Genomic DNA, 21,672 nt, shown 5'->3' on the forward strand with positions numbered 1-21,672 from the left:
AACATGAGCAGCAAAAGAAAAAGGACACCATTAAGAAAGTGAAAAATCACCTATGGACTAGGAAAATATAGGAGAAAATCATACATCTCACAAACGATTTCTATTTGGAATATATAAAGAGCTCTTACAAGTCAATAATAAAAAATTTAATGGCCCATTTAAAAATGTACAAAGGCTCTGGATAGACATTTCTTCAAAGATACACAAATGGCCAATAAGCACATGAAAAGATACTCAACACAATTATTCCTTAGGGAAATCCACATCAAAAGCACGATACCAGTTACACCAGTAACATCCCAGTAGGATGACTAAAATCAAAAAGTGAAGTAATAGGAAATGTTGGTGAGAATGTTAGGAAAATAGAACCCTAACATAGTGGTGGGAAAGTAAAATGGAAAACAGTCTGGCAGTCTGTCAAACAAACATAGAGTTACCATATGACACAGCAGTTCATTTCTTACCCTAAAAAAGTGAAAACATAGGGCCCCACAAAACTTATACAGAAATGTTTATAGCAATATTAACTGCCAGAGGTGAAAACAACCCAAGGTCCAATCAACTGATGAATAAATAAAATGTGGTATATCCAAACAGCAGAATCTTATTTGGTAAGAAAAAGGAAGGAAGTACTAATGCATGCTACAAAAATGGATGAATCTTGAAGACGTTGTATAAGCAAAAGCAGCTAGTCATAAAAGACCATATGTGATTCAATTTTTATGAAATACAGCACAAGTATAGGTCACATCCATTATCACAGAATGTTCTATTGGACAGCAGCATTCTGCTGGCTGTCCTTTAGACATGAATAATTTCTAACAAGTCTTTTAAGTCTTTAAGTCTTATAAGAATCGGGAATGTAAGCAGATTTGATGTCAGAAAGGAGAAGGTGATAGGATAAAAGCACAAAAAGTTTTTTTTTTTTTCCACAAAAAGATTTGAATCTGCCACATGGCTAGCTCTGAAGACAGATGAAAGGGCTACGAGTTAGGGAACGTAAAAAATGCAGCTCTAGGAGCTGGAGAAAAACAGGAAACAGATTCTTCCCTGGAACTGCGAGAGGCAGTGTGCCCTGTTGGCACATGTTGAAACCGATTTTGGAATTCTGACCTCCAGAGCCATAAGGAAATAAATGTGTGTTGTTTTAAGCCACTGATTTTGTGGCAATCTGTGACAAATATAAACCCAGTGGAGGCCTTAGCCAAGTTTCTTTGCCTTTTCTAGGTTCTGGATTTTTTCTAGGCTACTCACATTCCTTGGTTCATCACCCCCTTTCTCCATCTCCAAAGTTGGCAAAGGTGAGTCCAGTTTTCCTCTGGCATCACTCTAACGTCTGCCTCCCTCTTCCACTTTTCACCCTTGTGATTATAATGGGTTCACCCAGATAATCCAGGGTAGCATCCCTATTTTAAGATCAGCTGATTAGCAGTCTCAATTCCATCTGCAACCTTACTCTTCCTTTGCCATGTAAGGTAACTTTCACAGATTCTAGAAATTAGGATGTGGATGTGTTTGTGGGACTATTGCTGTATCTATATCTACCACAATGGGTCAATTATCCTTTTAATAAAATCGAATATATTGGGGGCGCCTGGGTGGCTCAGTGGGTTAAAGCCTCTGCCTTCCACTCAGGGTCCTGGGTCCCAGGGTCCTGCTTCCCCCACCCTCTTCTCTGCCTGCTTCTCTGCCTACTTGTTATCTCTCTCTCTGCCAAGTAGATAAATAAAATCTTTAAAAAAATAAAATAAAATCGAATATATTAATCAAGACTTTGGGTGGATAGTTGCTTACCTCTCCTTGGAAAGGAAAGGAGGTAAAATATTCAGAACTTTGTGTCTGTTTGGGTGGAACTGGAATGGGGCTGAGTGAATAGGATTCAAGAATGATTCCAAGATAGGAGCTGGGGTATCACAGATGGGGTAGGAAATGATAATCCCTGGATTGGACATTTTAAATTTGAAATACCTATGGCATTTACAGCTGAAATGCCCAGTAAGTGATTTCATATAACAGTATATGGAAGTATGAAGCTCAATGAAGAGGTTTAGGTTGGAGATAGGATAGATTTGGGTGTCATTGTATACATTGTATACATGATGGCCAAATCATGAGAGTGAGAAATGTTAAACAGAGCAGAAACGATGTGAGAAGTAAGAAGAGGAGATGGTGTTCGAACCCAGGTCTCTCATAGTCTGAGGGCACAGTTGGTAACTAGTGTGATATAAAGCATCCCCAAAGGGCCAGTGGTTTTGGAAAGTGGAGAGATGGGCAAGAAGGTGAGAGTGGTGGAATGATCAGAGATCTAGGAACCAAGAGAAAGGAGGTTCTAATTTCTACTCTGCCACTCGCTACTTGTGGGAAATTAAACAAGTCATGTAACTTTTTCTGAGTTTCAGGTTTTTACCTATGAAGTATGGAAAATATATCTACCTGCTTCACTGAGTTGTTGAGACTTAGAGATAAGGTGCAAGAATTTTCTGGGAATTTAAAAGTGCTATACAAATATAATTTATTTGAAGAGTAAAATAATTCCTTTTGTTCTTTTTTTTAAAGATTTTTATTTATTCTTTTGATAGCAAGAGAGATAAAGGACAAGCTGGGAGGGGGGCAGAGGTCGAGAGAGAAGGAGGCCTTCTCAGGGCAGGGAGACTAGTGTGGGCTTTATCCAAGGACCGTGAGATCCTGACCTGAGCCATAAGCAGACACTTAACTGATTGAGCCACCCAGGCACCCCAAGTAATTCTTTTCTGATACCACTACCACTCTGATTTACTATGTGAGCTCTAAGTCATGCTGTATGGACCAAAATGTGTTTTTGCCTCAAAATCTGAATTAGAAAAAAATCACATATGTTATATTAACACATACACACACAAGATATATTATGCAGGATATATGTACTGGTATGGTGGAGGGGGTTTGGTAGGACTGAAAAAAACAATAGAAAACTATCTGCACAATACCACTGGTGTTAAACCATAAATTGTGCTCAGATTAACTGAGCAAGGGTGTATTGGCCTTTTAGATAATTTTCTGTTAGGGACTTGAAGAATCTGAAGTTTTTAATCTTCTGTATCCATTTAGGAAAACTGGTTATAACTCACTGGGAATAGGAATAAAGGATTGATTAAGACCATGAAGGCCAGGTGGGACAGGAATGAGGAAGGAAAAGCCAGACAGAAGAGGCTGCTTAAAACCATGTTAGAGCATCACCTAGACCTCCTGTGTATCTGTCGTTATGGGAGAGCAAGATTTTCTTTCTGGAAGTGATCTCAATCTCTCTGCTTTTCAGACATCGTAGGCATGGCAAAGGGATCAGGGATCATACAATAGTGAACATTTGTGATTTTGCTGCTCAGTAGCCTCTGATCCACCCTTTTCTGTGTACCAACAGTTTTAAAAATAAAACTTCCTTTCTTTGCTTTCAGGTCTAACAGTTTGGCAGGGAGGGGTGAACCCACCTGCTCCAAGGGACAGTGATCCCCTGGGGACAGTAATGGCCTTAGGGATGAGCAGCTGATCACATTCAGGCATGTGAGGACCAGGCTCTTAGATTTTGTTCTGGTTGTTAGATTAAGGCTCTTCTTTTTTTTTTTTTTTTTTTTTAAGATTTTATTTATCCATTTGATAGAGAGAGATCACAAGCAGGCAGAGAGGCAGGCAGAGAGAGAGGAGGAAGCAGGCTCCCTGCTGAGCAGAGAGCCTGATGCCGGCCTCGATCCCAGGACTCTGAGATCATGACCTGAGCAGAAGGCAGCAGCCCAACCCACTGAGCCACCCAGGCGCCCAAGGCTCTTCTTTTTGACTGGCTTATAATTTGAAGAATGGGAGCCCAATGCTGCTGGCAGCCTTTTGCCACCATTGGTACCACCTTGAAAATGGCGCCAACAGAGAACCAAAGGCAATAGGCAGTTCAAGAGAGACCTGGTTCTAATGCCTTTATTTGGGCCTCTGTTTTTCAGTTACATCATTCAGCAAATTTTTTTTTTTTCTGTTTTTAGCTTATGCCATTTTATGTCTAATTTCTTATCAGTTACAACAAAAAAGCTCCCAGTTGATTGTGGCTGTGTTGGAAAATATCCATTCTCGTCTCTTTCCAGAGTAATGGAACTATGGTGACCAACTGTCTAACATTGAAAATCCTGTGTCTCGTGGAAGCCCTAAATTCCAGACAAACTAGGATCACTGGTCACACTAGAAGGCTCATGGGTTGCTGGGAATAAAGCCTACATTTTTCTAGCTTATTATATCCTGGTATGGCCTAGCTAGTTGGATATAAGTGGAAATGGTCAATGCAGCTTCCAGGAAATGCCCTTAGGAGGAGGGAACATGATCTGCCTTTCTTCCTTTCTACTGGCTGGAATATGAATATAAAACCTAGACTTCCACAGACCACCTTAGATCAAGAGCTGATTTCCTTCCTTAGGAAGGAAACACTTGTGGCAGAACAGCAAGATGGAAGAAATCTAGCACCCTGACACCATGGAGTGCTTATACAACTCTGGACTGAAAACTTACAGATTTCTGGACTCTGAGAGAGCAATGAGCATCTGTCTTAAGCCTCTGTGGTTTTGTCTATAACTTACAACTAATTCTAATTCACTGATAGAATGTCGAATTGAAAAAAGCCCTTTCTGGTGTGCCTGGGTGGCTCAGTCAGTTAAGCATCTGCCTTCAGCTCGGGTCATCATCTCAGGTTCCTGGGATGGAGCCCCACATTGGGCTCTCCATGAGTGGTGAGTCTGTTTCTCCCTCTCCCTCTGTGAGCTTTCAGTCACAAATCACAAAGTTGCGCACTGCCGTTCTCTTCCTCTAATGGTAGTTTTCTTAGATATGAGGCCTTTAATGGCTGCAGCCTTTTTACAATCAGGCTGTGGGTAAAGCCAACATACAAAAAATGCAGAGCCAAAAGACTTGCAGAGAAATGGAGCTAGGGCTGCTGATTTAAGTCAGCATTGAAGCCTGTCCTATGTCTGGGATTCATTTTCCAATTCATTTATTTCCTCATTGTTTAGCTTGTAGTTGATTTTTCTGAGAACTGCAGTCAAAATTATTCTACCTAATAGCGCCTGGGTGGCTCAGTGGGTTAAACATTCCACTTGTGATTCCAGCTCAGGTCATGACCTCATGGTTGTGAGAATGACCTCCACATCTGGCTCTTTGGTGAGTGTGGAGCCTACTTAAGATGCTCTCTATCTCTCCCCCTCTGCCCCTCCCCTTCTACAGTGTCCCTCTCTCTTTCTCTCTGCCCCAAAAAGATAAAGTCCACAATATTTAACATGGCATCAGAAGCCTTGCCTGATATGCCCCTACTAACATATACCCATTCTGTATTTTTTTTTTTTTGTGGGCAACAGAAACTGACTCTAATTAGTTTCAGGATAAAGATATGGGAAATTATCAAGAAAAAGTTATCAAGAAAAAGTTGAGATATGGGAAATTATCAAGAAATGATCAAGAAAAAATTATCAAGAAAAAGTTGAGTAACCAAGATTTAGGGAGCCAAAGAAACCCAAGTCCTCCCCTAGGAACCTCTGTAGCAGCAGATGGGTTTCTCCCTGGAGCACTGACATTAGTATGATTAGTCCTATCTCTGTGCTTCTCTCTTCAGTGTTTCAAATTACCTGTAGAAAGAATCTGATTGACTTGGTTTCTGTCCTATTTTTACCTCTGGATCTATTATCTACCATTCGATCTATCTCCACAAAGGCCATTCTGTCTTGTTTATTACCATACACCTGTGCCTGGTATTGAGTAGGTGCTCATTAAACATTGAATTAATGAGCAACTAGGGATGCCTGGGTGGCTCAGTTGGTTGAATTAATGAGCAACTAATTGAATAAATGAATTGGCCATGGCCAGAAGACGGGGTCAATTAATATAGATATTGCCAACAGAAGCTCACTCCAGGGTTTGAAGTTTATTTCCATGGTTATGAGTGGGGCATCCACCTTAAGAGATAGCCTTAAAGCTCACCTTGTTCCACTTTCCCCCCTCACACTAGGACCATTTGGCTTCCTTCCATTCCTCCAAACTGCCAAGCAATTTCCAAACTTAGAGCCATTGCATATGCTGTTACTGTTCTGGTTATAGATTTATTGACTATGAGCTCTAAATTTATCCTGTTTTGCCTCTTCTATGAGTAAAATCAATGAATGGGCCCTTTAAGTATTTTTTGGTAAGCTGATATGATGTTAAACATTGTCAGTAGAGGGAACTAGAGAGACACTGCAAGAGACAAAAAGTCTTCCTGGTCCAAAATTTGATTAAACTTAATTAATTTCCTTTTAGCTAATTGGATTTTATCCAATTATATATTAGCAATGAGGATAATGGTACAAATAGATCAATCATTTATTTTAGAAGATAATTTGGTAGATTCATAATGAGTTAATTTCTTTGAGAAGTTTCTAAAATCTAGCATATTTTTACAGGTTTTTTTAAAAAAATAAATATAACTTATAAAGTTGGAAAAAATTACTCATATTTTCTTTTTTAGGACAGGGTTTCTTTGGCTTCAAGTATTTTCTTCAGTGCCTTTCGTGGTGGGGCTGGCTGTTACCTGTCTATATCTATGGTGAGACACTCTTCTTCAGATGCTTACTTTGGTATGGTCTTGCACAAATCACAATATTGTGTACTGTAGGGTTTGGAGAAGTTCACAGTCAAATTCTGCCCAATTTCTTCATCTGGAAATGAAGGGCTGTACTATATGCTCTCACATCCCTTTCAGCTCTCTGAAAACAAGCACATACTTGATTTATTGGTTGAGCAATAATTCCCAGTGCCAAGTATGCTTTCTACTTAAAGTCCATGGTTGTTGAATGAATTATTGGAATCATAAATTTATTTAAAATGAACACCGAGGTGCCAAATGCTTATTAGAGTTTTGATTCTTTAGCCATACTGATCATAAAATGCAAACTTCCTGGCCTTTACATGCATGACAAGAGAGTAATTTACTGACAAGATAACGTAGAATCTTAAACTAATAAACATCTGAATACTTACGATTCCTCTCCATCCACTATGTTTAGAGTGAACTGGAGAAAGAAACTGTTATAAAGATCAACTAAGAAGCCACTGTGATTAATTGATTAATCATTTATAAATCACAACACTATCACATTCCCTATTTTTAGTATTGCCTATTAAAGAAAAACTATCTTTCATAAAAAGTAAGATAGAATAGAAATTTTTCAAGATGTACTTTGTCCAAATAAAAAACTAAACACGAGTTAAGGTTTGGAAAGAGACAAGAATATAGAGAATGAAAAGTAGACATTAGACTCGTAGACTAAGTGCTTTAAAATTCATTCTTGAGAGGATGAACTTCACACATAATGAGCACATTGAGGGTTGAGGTGTGTGGCAATGGAACTTTTTGTAAATGCAAAATTTTGGTGCTACTGGACGCGAGACGGTTAAAGTACATTAATACAAGCCAGCCAACGCAGTTCAGAAATACAACAAACCCAGGTGCTAAAATTAAAGATTTGGAAAAGCGACACTCAACAAGCAGACTAGGAACGCCCACTAGTATTTGGAGCGCCCCACCCAGACACACAATAACCCCTTGAAGACTTTTATGTGCCGCAAAGGGGCTGTCAGGCTTTCCATTTCTGACCAGGAAGTTATAATCATTTTATTTTAGGCAACGCCTTCACTACAAGGCCAAATGAGGACACCCAACTTCCAAAGCTTCCCGTCTGCCCTACAGACTACAGCTGCCTGGGGCCAGAGACCCAACGGCGAGATCCGCCAGCCAACCACCTCCAGCCAGTCGCATCCACCCTCTCCTCCCAGTGCCCGCAGAGAAAGCTGGCTTCCCATTGGGCCAACGTGAGGGCGTGGACAGCTCCCCGATTGGTTTGGAGGAGGGGGCGGGAGAGAGGCGTACTCTGACGTCATGCTCGCCGCTAAAGTATACCTCTTGCTCCGGGTTATGGGAGGGAGGGGAAGTCAGAAAGGGAGAAAATAAACGGTAGTTTATTTACCCGCCAGTGTAAGCCCTCTTACGGAGCGTGGGTTCCGTCCCAGCAACCAGGCGAGCTCCGCCCTCACGCCCCGCCTGCGCCGGGAAATCAGGTGACCGCGGGCTGGCGCAGTCACGTGGCTGGGGCGCGCCCGCCCGTTGTGGCCATGGCGGCCGCTGGTTCCAGTGTGGTGAGGCGAGTGGAAGAGCTCGGGGACCTGGCTCAGGCCCACATACAGCAGCTCAGCGAAGCCGCCGGCGAAGATGGTGAGGGAGCCGAGGAGAGGGGGGCGGGCGGGCCGGCCGGCCATAGTTCAAAGATGGCACTCTATGGCGGTAGAGGCTGGAGGCTTCGGCCTGTGGTCAGTATAGTTCCCAGACCAGAGCTCCCCAGGGTGCTGGGCTTCTGAGCCTCGCTGCAGGGTCGGTTGTCCCCCTCCAGGAACTCACGTTCCCTTATGCTAGGGCATTTGCGTCGAAACGGCATCTTTTCATAACCCATGACAACCGCTTACATCTCAAATCTGTGCTGCTTGTCTTTATCTTGCTAGCGACTGGGAAAAGGTTAAGATCTGGATAAAAGTATAGAAGTTTAAATGAGTGTTTGAAGGTGTCTAGTAGTACACAAATCAGCAGTGGTTGTTTTGGATGCAGTGAAGATAGCTAGACGCGCCTACCAGTTCCACTTTTTCATTGCTACGTTACACATTTCTTCTGATTTGGATTCTGAATCCAACTGTAAATGGTATTCTACGGAAGAGCTTTACATTGGTATAGTTTAGATGATTCTTTCATATACATCATCTCAATTCTCATAAGGGCTCTGTTAGCATTAGAACACTTGTTTGGAAGTGTCTAAATGGTTTTCTTCGGACAGACTGGCTTAGAGAATTACCTGGACTGTTATTTATTATTATTATTATTATTTATTTATTTATTTATAAATTTATTTTTTTCGACTTTTAGTTTTCTTAAGTCCAATTCTCTTTTATTACATTTCAGCTTCCTATAGGTTCTATATTATTTCTTTTTGAGTTTTGAGCCATTATGCAGGTAGGTTTTAAAATTTTTGTGGACTCATTGTCATTGGACTCACAGGAAAATAGTAGTGAAACATTTTGCCAGATGGTTGATTGTTGGTGAATTTATTGAGGAGGGCCCACGATGAAATGGCTCAAGTTCCAGAGAAGATTATTTGCTGGATTATCTTTTCTCAGGAGTATGTTCTTAAAAACCCGACAGATCACCCTGAAGCTGATTTCTTTTTTGGTACCTGGTAAGGGTATCCCAGGGTTCATCTGAATAGTTTTGGACTGTAGTGGCTATTACCGGAAAGTGTATCCAGATTACCTCTAAATAAACTATACAGTGATCTCCACCTCACCCCCGCTAAAGAGATCGAAGAGTGTTTTTATTCATTTATCACTGAACCCGAAAGCCGTTTTCATTTTCCCGTGGAAGAGTTCTTTAATCCAGACTAGAATGAGCAGTGGAAGTAAAAGTAAAGTGCTTTATATTTTTGTAAAGTTTTTAAAATTTTTTTTATTTTTTTAAGATTTTATTTATTTATTTGACAGAAATCACAAGTAGACGGAGAAGCAGGCAGAGAGAGAGAGAGAGAGAGAGAGGGAAGCAGGCTCCCTGCTGAGCAGAGAGCCCGACACAGGACTCGATCCCAGAACCCTGAGATCATGACCCGAGCCGAAGGCAGCGGCTTAACCCACTGAACCACCCAGGCGCCCAGAGATTTTATTTTTAAAGATTTTATTTTATTTTATTTTATTTTTAAGATTTTATTTATTTGGCAGAGATCACAAGTAGGCAAAGAGGCAGGCAGGAAGAGAGGGAAGCAGGCTCCCTGCTAAGGAGAGAGCCTCATGTGGGGCTCGATCTCAGGATCCTAGAATCATGACCTGAGCTGAAGGCAGAGGCTTTAACCCACTGAGCCAACCAGGCACCAAATGATTTTATTTTTAAGTAATCTCTACATACAACATGGGGCTCGAACCTATAACCATAGGATCAAGAGTTGCATGCTCTACCGACTGAGCCAGTCAGGTGCTCCTTGTTGGGACACTTTAAAGTTGTGAAAATTTACTAAAATTAAAATGATAGTGATCCATGTTATGAGCCATTAATCAGTATTAATAGCAAGATATTTTTATTTTATGAAGTTTAAAACGTGATTTCATGTTTGAACTGAAGTTGGCATTCTTTTAAGATTTTATTTATTCAAGAGAGAGAAATCAAGAGACAAAGCAGGAACAGAGGGGGAGAGGCAGAGGAAGAAAGAGAAGCAGACTCCCCACTGAGCAGGGAACCCAGTGGGCTTGACCCCAGAACCCTGGGATCATGACCTGCATGGAAGGCAGATGCTTAAGGGACTGAGCCACTCAGCTGCCCCTGAACTTGACATTCTTTTCCACACAACAAAAATAATATTCACTCAAAATGTGCCCTTTAATGTAACAACTATGTATTTTTATTAAGTTATAGGGATTGATAGTTCCTGTTTTCTACCTCAGATCAGATTAGCTGGACTGTGGCTACATATTCCATCTAAGAATGCTCTTTTTATTAATGAGTCAATTTTTGTTTTTTATTTCACATTGTACAAACATGCTGTGTTTACTATATGGAGGTATGCCATGAGGTGGACTTTTTTTCAGGATTATGTAATAATCACTTGTCTGTCCCTTGCCAAGTGTTTCTTTCACTGAATGGTTCTGGTGAAAGTATTGCATTTTATCAAAGTTTGCTACAATATGAGCCATTATCCCCCCTCCACTGTACTTAGAGTTTATGTGAACTACTCCTTCAGCAGTGGCTTACTGAATTCAGTGCAAGTCTTTACATTTAAAATAATCTTGCAATTTAAAAAGAAAATACCAACTCAGTTTCTTTTTTTTTTTAAAGATTTTATTTATTTATTTGACAGAGAGAGATCATAAGTAGGCAGAGAGGCAGGCAGAGAGAGAGAGGAGGAAGCAGGCTCCCTGCTGAGCAGAGAGCCTGATGCGGGACTCGATCCGAGGACCCTGAGATCATGACCTGAGCCGAAGGCAGCGGCTTAACCCACTGAGCCACCCAGGCGCCCACCAACTCCGTTTCTAAGGAGTGCCATGTTCCGTATAATTTCACTTCACAGTAGTCTTTGTTTTTCTTTTTTGGGGTTGTATAGATGCTAATTCTGGGCTCTGGAGAGAGGGCAGTACTAACAAAGTACTTTTCAGTTCATGTGAATAGTGGACTTTAAAAGCAATCAGAGGGGCACCTGGGTGGCTCAGTTTAGTGTCTGCCTCGGGCTCGGGTCATGATCCCAGGATGAGCCCCACTACGGGCTCCTGCTTGGCAGGGAGTCTGCTGCTCCCTCTCCTTCTGCCCCTGTTCAGTTTCTCTCTCTCTCTCTCTTTCTCTCTCTCTTCTCTCCCTCTTTCTCTCGCACTCTTTCTCTCAAATAGATAAATAAAATCTTAAAAAAAAAAAAAAAGCAATCAGAATCTGATTTAGATACAGATTAGGCCTCTTCTAGGAAAACTTGAGGTCATTGTATGATTACCAGCAGACTTCACTAAAGCTGGTAGTGCCTTTACTTCAACAGTGAACAGCTTAGCTATTTGTATAAGTGCTAAAGCTGAATCAGATGGGCCTGGACCAAGTATTACATTTTCTGTCCATTGGCTAGTGTTGGAAAGGGTTCATATTTCATGAAGGAAGCACAGAGGGGCAAACCCAAGGACTTTAATATCATGATAGTGGCCATGTCTAAATTTGACATGAGATGGTACAGAGGGTAGACACCTAGCACCTTGGTATGGACACTTTATAGGTTAGGGAGGAAAAATCCATAAGAAAAAGTGAAACCGTAGAAGCAAAGGGAATATGACATTAAAGAAGAGGGAGAAGGTGGACAATGTAGAGGAGAGAGAGGGTGAATTGTTTTTAGAGGACATAATAGAATACTCAATTGCTTCTTTGAAAGAATTAGGTAATTTTTTTCCATTTCGAGGTTTTTAAAGGAATAAAATATGCAGATAGATTATGTAATTTTAATTAATTGTAACAGCTATTTACATATATAAATACATAGACACGGGATAAAGTTATAATTGCTCAGCTTACATTTTGTGAGGCATTTGATTTAATCCTGTTGTAGAAAATTCATTTATGAAATTACAAGTTCAGTGGAAGCCCTTTGTGTAGATTTATGTATATTGCTTGTACTATTCCAATAAAAGTTACATTTATTACTTAAACATTGTGTGTGAGCATCATAAAAGAAGCATCATGAAAATGAAAATACAAATTGCATTTAAGAAATGACAACTGAATCTAGAAGTCCATTCTAGCTCTCCAAAATAAATTACCATGATAAATTTGTTATGAAGGATTAGGCATTATGATATTTCATGTTTTTTGGGGTTTTTAAAGATTTTTTTCCATTTATTTGAAGAGAGAGACAGTGAGAGAGGGAACACAAGCAAGGGGAGTGGAAGAGGGAGAAGCAGGCTTCCCGCCAAGGAGGGAGCCCAATTTGGGGCTCAGTCCCAGAAACCTGGGATCATGACCAGAGCTAAAGACAGATATTTAAGGACTAAGCCACCCAGGCGCCCCAGTACTTAGGTTTTACAAAGATATTATTAATACCATGCTGCTTCAATGCTATAACACAGTATCATTTCAGGTACACTTTTTTTCTCTTTAACATTTTGAAACTATATGAACTAATCTTCACGTTTTTATCTCTTAATAGATCACTTTCTAATTCGGGCCTCTGCGGCTCTAGAAAAATTGAAACTTCTGTGTGGAGAAGACAAAGAATGTTCAAATCCATCAAATCTTCTAGAACTTTACACACAGGTACTGAAACAGATGTGATTTCTGACATATTATGGAGAAGATTGCCTATATGAGATGACTGACTCTGAAGTTTACATGTGGCGAAACTAGTTTATTCTCTATTTAACGTGTTTGACTTGGGGGGCACCTGGCGGACTCAGTTGGTAGACCATGCAGCTTTTCATCTGGAGGTTGTAAGTTAGAGCACCCTGTTGGGTGTAGAGATTACTTCTAAATAATAACTTTAAAATAAAAACAAAGTGTTTAATTTTTCTCAAAAAGACCTATATATATATATAAAACATATGGACTTGAAACTTTGAGGCGATATACAAAAAAGTAAGATTTATTATCTAATGTATTAAGGGAAAAAAATCTTGGAGATCACAGAATTTCTTCTCTTTATATATAATTAAGCCAACTCAAATACATGCAATTTCCAAGTTCATGAAGGTTATTAGGAAAGAATGAAGATCTCTGTCAAATCCCTGATTATTTTTTTCCTCCTGAAATTCATCTTTTCTTAGGATTTTCGACATAACTCTCCTGCAAGTGTCATGTAGGTCTATAAGATTTTTCTGTACCCCACCCCCATTTTTTACTTTAAAATTCCAGTCACTTTATGGACAAGACCTATTTTCTTGGTTTTTTCAAACACTGCTGAGGCAAGCTGACATTAAGAAACATAATTCCAGGGGCACCTGGGTGGCTCAGTGGGTTAAAGCCTCTGCCTTTGGCTCGGGTCATGTTCCCAGGGTCCTGGGCTCTCTGCTCAGCAGGGAGCCTGCTTTCCTCTCTCTCTCTTTGCCTGCCTCTCTGCCTACTTGTGATCTCTGTCTGTCAAATAGATAAATAAAATCTTTATGGGACGCCTGGGTGGCTCAGTTGGTTAAGCAGCTGCCTTCGGCTCAGGTCATGATCCCAGCGTCCTGGAATTGAGTTCCACATCAGGCTCCTTGCTCGGCGGGGAGCCTGCTTCTCCCTCTGCCTCTGCCTGCCATTCTTTCTGCCTGTGCTTGCTCTCTCCCCTCTCTCTCTCTCTGATAAATAAATAAAATCCTTAAAAAAAAAAAAAAGAAAAAAAAGAAAAATCAGCTAAAAAAAAATAGATAAATAAAATCTTTAAAAAAAAAAAAAGAAACATAATTCCATTATGTAACTAACATTCCTGTAGCACTTTATAGTTGACCGAGTGTTTCCCAGGCTCTTACATGATTGCGAAGATATAATAAAGATGAAGTGGTTATAGGAACTAAATTTGGATAAGCTTCCCAAGTACACACGTGTAGCACTTAGGTGCCTGGCACTCTGTTTTCTATTAGGAAGCTGGGTTCTGCCTTCAGATATCATGGTTCAATGAGCCTGTAAAAACTGGACTCAAAAACCTCAAAGGCCCGCTGTTATTTGTCAGAGCTTTGCCTGGCTTACTTTCCCTTTGGAAGACTCAGTGCTTGTTTCATGTCTTTCACGTGGGAGAGTTCTCAACATTTTATTTATTATTTATTTTTTTTTGTAGGCTCCATGCCCAACATGGGGCTTTAAACTCATGACCCTGAGACAAGTGTCACATGTTCTACTGACTGAGCCAGCCAAGTGACCCTAAATGTTTTAATTTACTCCTAAAGATAAGATGAAAGGCCTAGAGATATAGATTTAAATTCTCTAGGCTTCCTTGGACCCTAATTTTGGTTCTGAATCAACAGGTAATTATCCATAAGATAATGATCTTGCCCTTTGTGGATTAAGCCTTCCAAACAAGAACATTTAGCAATTAAGTAATCCTGTGTGCTAGTTCTATGTGCTTTACAGATGTTAATTTATTTTATCCTCAAAGCAAGGAGCTTTGAAAAGCAATTTCTTCATTTTAACAACAAAAGAAAATAGTCTTGTCCTGGGTTAGTTAGGTGATTAGTGGTAGAACTCAGTTTCCTTAGTCTTGGTCTAATAAATTAAAAAAAGAGAAAGGGTTGGTTAGTTTTTAAGGTACTTGAACAGAGCATCCCTGTATTTAGGAATGCTAGGGATTTGGTGTTTAAATTGCATAATGTTGGTGATAATGCTGCCTTTATTGGGTGGTAGGATACATATCACCCAAATGCTGGTTCCGCACTTGAGGAAGCAAATCCTTTGAAGATTAAATATGTAAAACTAGAGCTATTGACCTTAAATTGATATAGCAAGCATTAAGAAAATGTTCAAGAAGTATTATGTGTAAATTGCAAAGAGCATAATAATTTTATTTTTCATAATTATATGTGATTAGCTTATCCAAAGTGTCCATTTTATTTACTTATTTTTTTGAGAGAAGCAAGATCATTAATTCAGTATTTTAGTAAAATACCTATGAAGTTTCCTATAAAGTGCATCTCAGATTATATTGTTCTATATATTTATAGATTCTTTACATACACAGATAATATTTTTTAGACATTTTTTCCAACTTTTCAAATTTAAATATTGTGCTGAAGATTTAACTGTCTAATAAAGCATCTGTATATGTAAGGTTAAACTGTACGAATTACTCATTTTTTATGAATATTCTTTTTTTTCCCTTTTATTTCAGGCAATCTTGGACATGACATATTTTGAGGAGAACAAACTAGTAGATGAAGATTTTCCTGAAGATTCTTCACAGAAAGTAAAAGAGCTGATCAGTTTTCTTTCAGAACCAGAAATTTTAGTTAAAGAAAATAATATGCATCCAAAAGTAAGTTTTGCAGTCCTATAAATTATACTGAAATGGTGCTGATTCTTGCTGTATTGCTCTTCAGAATCTGTAGTTTTTCCTCTGGAATGTGTGTTTGTCTCTATTTTAAATTAAGATTAAAGGAGTGATATATGAGAGTTTAACACTTCAGACCAGCGTCATAACAAAGTATCACATATATGTTTCAGAATATTTGCATGATGGAATTGTGTTGTAATTGATGGTGCCTGATGATTTTCCAAACACAGATATTTGCTGTTTCTGTTCCCTTTACTTTTGCAGGTACTGTTTTCCCTAAAGTCCCCAGTGATCTAATTACCACATCTCTTATGTCCTTTTTACAGTTCTCATCCCCCTGGACATTTGCTGCTTTCCTTCCCTTTGATTACACCATCCGTTTGAGGTCCTGCAGGCTCCTCTTCATGTCTCAGGGCCTTGCTCTTATTCTTTCCCAGGCATCGCCCCTCTCTGCCATCCTGGAAGGATAGGCCCTTGCCAAGGATATCTTCCTCATCTCTGATCCTCTCTGTTCTGTCTTTGCTTCATAACTTGTTCACATGCTTTTTAGTGTCCTGTTTAGATGATTCCAAGATTTTTATCTCTAGACCCTGCTACTCTTTTAAGCAAATAATTCTTTAACTGCCTGCTGGCTCTCTTTACCTAGGATATTTTTTTTTTTCCTCTATGTGTTTATTGGGGGATGCTAACTGTGGAAAAACATAATCCCAAATTTTAAATGATACATCATAGTAAAAGTTTGGTTGATTTATTTTTTTTTAATAGGAATAAAGAATGAAATCACAACAACCTCATTTTAGAAATCTTAACTCAGGAAATAGCCTTGCTTATGTATTTGTTTAAGATTTTATTTATTTGAGGGCACCTGGATGGCTCAGTGGGTTAAGCCGCTGTCTTCGGCTCAGGTCATGATCTCAGGGTTCTGGGACCGAGTCCCGCATTGGGCTCTCTCTCTGCTCAGCAGGGAGCCTGCTTCTCTCTCTCTCTCTCTTTCTCTCTCTGCCTACTTGTGGTCTCTGTCAAATAAATAAATAAAATCTTAAAAAAAAAAAAAAGATTTTATTTATTTGAGAGAGAGAGAAAGAGTGTGTGCACATGTGAGAGAGCAAGAGTGGAGAGAGGAGGGGCAGAGGCAGAGGGACAAGCAGGCTCCTGGCTAAGCGGGATGTGGAACTCCATCCCAGGACGCAGGGATCGTGACCTGAGCAGGAGGCAGATGCTTAATGCACTGAGCCACCCAGGCATCACTAAAAGGTTCAATTTATTAAAACTGTTTTTTTATATATCTTCATTATTTTATTCTAGCAGTTGTACAGATAAGTGAGATCTTGTTTCAGCTAACATATTTCTGAAAAGTTACCCTTTTTTAAAATTATTTTTTATTGAGATCTTGTTGACATACAATGTCACATTAGTTTCAAGTGTACAAGATAGTGATTCGACAGCTCTGTATGTTATGCTATGCTCATAAGTGTAGCTACATCTTACAAGGCTATTTCAGTACCATTGTACCTTTTTCCCCTGTGACTTAACTCATTCCATAACTGGAAGCCTGTACTCACCTTCACCCATTTTGCCCATCCCTCTGGCAACCATCATTTTGTTCTCTGTAGTTGAGTCTGATTCTGCTTTTTGTTTGTTTTTTCATTTGTTTTGTTTTGTTTTAGATTTCACATGTTAGTGAAATCATATGGTATTTGTCTTTCTCTGTCTGACTTATTTCACTTAGCATGATACTGAGTCTGCCCATGTTGTCAAAAATGGCAAGATCTCATTCTTTTTTATGGTTGAATAATAATCCTTTGTATATATACACCACATCTTTACCCATTTATCTATAGATGGACATTTGGATTGCTTCCATATCTTGGCTATTGTAAATCATGCTATAATAAACATAGGAGTTTGTGTATTTTTTTTTTCAAATTAGTCTTTGCTTTGGGTAAATACGCACTAATGGAATTACATACTAGTGGATCCATCAGTGGATCAGATGGTAGTTCTGTTTTTATTTTGAGGAACCTCCATATGTTTTCTACAGTGGCTGCACTGATTTATATTGCCACCTACAGTGTATGATGATTCCTTTTTCTCCACATCCTTACCAACACTTGTTATTTTTCTTTTCTTTTTTTAAAGATTTTATTTATTTATTTGACAGAAATCACAAGTAGGCAGAGAGAGAGGAGGAGGCAGGCTCCCTCTCGAGCAGAAAGCCCAGTAGCCCAGTGCAGAGCTGGATCCCAGGACCCTGGGATCATGACCTGAGCCAAAGTCAGAGGCTTTAACCCACTGAGCCACCCAGGCGCCCCCACTTGTTATTTCTTGTCTTTTTGATTCTAGCCATTCTGATAGGTACAAGGTGATATCTCGTTGTTTTGATTTGCATTTCCCTGATGGTTAGTGATGTTGAGCATCTTCATGTGCCCTTTCGCCGTCTCTGTATGTCTTCTTTTGAAAAATATCTGCTCAGGTCCTCTCTTCACTCTTTGGTCAGATGATTTGTTTTGTGTGTGTGTGTGTGTGTGTGTTAAGTTGTATATGTTCTTTTTTTTTTTTTTTAAAGATTTTATTTATTTATTTGACAGGCACAGATCACAAGTAGGCAGAGAAGCAGGCAGAGAGAGAGGAGGAAGCAAGCTCCCTGCTGAGCAGAGAGCCCCATGTGGGACTCGATCCCAGGACCCTGGGATCATGACCTGAGCCTAAGGCAGAGGCTTTAACCCACTCAGCCAGCCAGGCGCCCCAGTTATATACATTCTTTAATGTTTTGGATATTAACACCTTACTGGATATATCATTTGTACATTATCTTCTCCCATTCAGTAGGTTACATTTTAATTTTGCTCATGGTTTCCTTTGCTATGCAGAAGCTTTTTATTTTGGTGTTTTCTCTTTCTTTCTTTCTTCCTTTATTCTTTCTTTTATGTTTAATTTTGCTTTTGTTTCCCTTGCCCCTGGAGACATACCTAGAAAAGTTTGCTAAGGCCAATATCAAAGAAATTACTGCCTGTGTTTTCTTCTAGGAGTTTTATGGTTTCAGGTCTTACATTGAGATTTGTGACCCATATTTTTGCTTATCATGTAAGAAAGTAGCCCATTTTCATTCTTTTGCATGTAGCTATCCAGTTTTCCCACACCACTTATTGAGTGAAAGTTACCTTTTTAATTAGATTATGAAAAATTTTTATTTTAGATATATTAGAATTAGCTACTAACATACTGAAACATTTATTTTGTAAAAAAAAATGTAAATAGGAATAGTTATTTTAATTTTCATGTAGCAATAGATTTCTATACTTCTAATTCAAAGTAAGGCATTCATATATAAGTAACTAAGTAAAGGGCAAATTTTGTGAAATGATAGTTGTCTGAATTGCTCAATATTTTGAAATTAATTTTGATTTTTACAATGCAAGGTTTCTTTTTTTAGCTATGTCTTTGTTGTTTCAGCCCTGTGATTTGCTTGGGGATGAACTCCTGGAATGTCTCTCTTGGAGACGGGGAGCCCTACTCTATATGTATTGTCATTCTCTGACCAAAAGGAGGGAGTGGCTCACAAGAAAATCCAATTTGCTTAAAAAGGTAAAAGGGCATTTCTTATACATTTTTGATCATTAACATTTATAGGTTTCAAAAGCTGTCCTTGATGTATTAAGAAAAGTGGTTGGAGTCAGTAGTCTGGGTTTATATTCCAGCTCTTTTACTTGCTAGCTATGTATTCTTAAACAAATTGGAGTTACTGTGAAGATTAAATAAGATAATGTGAAAGCCTTGCAAACTGGGAAATTCTATGTGCTTTTTTAAAGTTTTGAATTTTTATTTTTTAAAATACAAGCTAGACAGTCTGTATTAATTTCTAAGCATATTTTTGGCCTGAAGGAAACAAACTTGGTTGTGAACCTCTCTGTCAGCAGATCACTCCTAAAGAACCACCGTGACCCTGCTGCTAGAACACTGTAGCCCTCTGATTCATCTTGGCTTTTCTGACTGAATCAGTAAATCTTAGTGTTAAGTATCACTAGGAAGACTAACTTGAGTTAATTGTACACATGGTTTATGTGGGCCTGGAAGTGAGAGGTCACACTTGATACAAAAGTTTGATTATAATCTTTCTAAATTATAAGTGCATACATATTTTAATAAATTGTTATTGAACTCATCTTTATTATCTTTATCCTTTTTTTCCCCTGATAACATTTTGGCAAGAATATTACTGAATCATGTGTTCTTAGTTAATTTTTTTTTCTCCGTGGTTTTTTGCTAATTGGAGCATTTGGAAGGTTACATTTATAAAAGTGTTTGGGGTAGTGGGTCCTTCTACCATTGTAATACAATAACCATAAGATAGGTCTACATCTTAGCCAATTTTCTCTTGAGTAAAGAATGGGGAAAATTAGCATTTGAAGTTTCTACAGTTCTACATGTAATACTTGTAATTCTTTGACTTTGACTTTCATTTAGTACCTTATTGATGGAATCAGTTACTTGCTACAGATGTTAAATTATCGGTGTCCTGTCCAGTTAAATGAAGGAGTTTCTTTCCAAGACTTAGACACAGCTAAATTACTGAGTGAAGGTAATGTGCTCTCTTTTTGAAGTTTTCTGTTTTGAAGGTTTTTAAAAAATCTTAAGAAATTTATTAGACTTAACTCTGATTTAAATGAATTTCAGGTTACATTATACACCAAAAAATAATAAAAGGGCCTTTAAAAAACTTAAATATCTTCTCCTATAATACAGAAAACTACTGCTAATCTCTTTCTAGCAATTCTGGGAGGATTATATATCATGTTGCCCTGTCACATAAAAATGGTCTGGAGCTGGTTATGGCATCATCAGGTTCCTACCTTTTTCCTCCATCATCTTCAGAACTACAGCTTATGGCCTCAGAGGGAGACACTGTATGTAGATAGACTACCATGTAAACGCTTCCCAGAGTTGTGCAGCAAGACTTCCCATTGAGGATACTGCATTTTCAGTGTCTCAGGGTGCTCTTGGGGCTCCTTTCTTTCTCTTTTTCTTTATTTTTAAAGATTTTATTTATTTGAGATAAAGAGTGAGAACAACAGCCAGGAGACAGAAAGGGAGAAGCGGGCTCCCCAGTGAGCAAGGAGCCAGACACAGGACTCAATCCCAGGACCCTGGGATCATGACCTGAGCTGAAGGCAGATGCTTAACTGACTGAGCCACTCAGATGCCATGCTAGAGCTCCTTTCACCTCACCTATGTTTCAGTCTATAGAATGGCAAAAGGATGTTTCTTTCAGCGAAGACTAAAAGAGCATCCTTCTTAGAAGTTTCTGACACTTAAACTTCCACCTGCATTTCACTGGCAAGAATTTAATCACATGACTTCATACACGTACAAGGGAACCTGGGATGTGCTGGATAGCCCTTTACCTGATACACTGCCATCCCAAATAAAATTATCTCTTAACTGAGAAAGAAGGGAGGAATGAGTATAGGGTGGCAACTGTTAATTCCTGTCATAAATATCTATGCACTTAAAAATGTTAAGGTTTATATTCCAGCTCTTTTCCTTGCTATGTATTCTTAAACAAATTCAAAGTACTGTGAAGATTAAATAAGATAACGTGAAAGCCTTGCAAAAGTGATGCTCTCATTCATCACTTGGGTTTTAGACTGAGGTGTGAGAGGGAAGAACCACTTATTTTTACCATCTTTTTATAAATGGAGGAACTGAGGTCCTAATAAGCCAGATGATATGCTAAAGGTCACATACCTGGTGAATAACATTCCATTATATGCGTAAATTGTCTTTTATACTTCCCTCTGAAATCATGATGGGGAAATATCAAATAGGGGGAAGAAGAAGAAAACTTAGGGAAAATTCTATAGTTTAATTTTATAAGTATATTTTTAAATATTTTTCTTTGTTAGCTTGTATAGGCTTTTCCATTGAAAACATAGTTTAGAAAAAACAGCATGATTTAAGTATCATTAACATACGACTGGCTACTGAAAGTTATTTCACTTAATTCAGGCAAGTAATTTGTCCTAAAAATTGTTAATACCAAGTGCCATTCCAGTGGGCATGCTATTTTGACAAACATGGGGGTTTTGACATATTTGTAGGAAGTACTTCTTTCAGATAACTAGTACAATGA

The 21,672-nt window shown here is 38.8% G+C and overlaps 1 protein-coding gene across 3 annotated transcripts in view; it reads left to right on the plus strand.

The window, feature by feature from the left end:
- RIMOC1 (RAB7A interacting MON1-CCZ1 complex subunit 1) overlaps positions 1–21,672 on the plus strand; it is a 38,424-nt gene that overhangs the window by 7,654 nt on the left and 9,098 nt on the right. Inside the window, exons 4-11 of one of the 3 annotated variants that reach the window (XM_059173889.1) lie at positions 1,228–1,301; positions 6,503–6,580; positions 7,658–7,845; positions 8,008–8,245; positions 12,732–12,838; positions 15,381–15,524; positions 18,996–19,127; positions 20,007–20,121. In XM_059173889.1, coding sequence (XP_059029872.1) covers positions 8,146–8,245; positions 12,732–12,838; positions 15,381–15,524; positions 18,996–19,127; positions 20,007–20,121 — 598 coding nt within the window. In that variant the 5' untranslated portion in view covers positions 1,228–1,301; positions 6,503–6,580; positions 7,658–7,845; positions 8,008–8,145. Of the gene's footprint in view, positions 1–1,227; positions 1,302–6,502; positions 6,581–7,657; positions 8,246–12,731; positions 12,839–15,380; positions 15,525–18,995; positions 19,128–20,006; positions 20,122–21,672 lie in introns of those variants that run through there. The other 2 variants (XM_059173891.1, XM_059173890.1) reach the window with 2 other exon arrangements.

This window comes from Mustela lutreola, chromosome 5 (assembly GCF_030435805.1).
Source record: "Mustela lutreola isolate mMusLut2 chromosome 5, mMusLut2.pri, whole genome shotgun sequence".
Taxonomy (NCBI): domain Eukaryota; kingdom Metazoa; phylum Chordata; class Mammalia; order Carnivora; family Mustelidae; genus Mustela; species Mustela lutreola.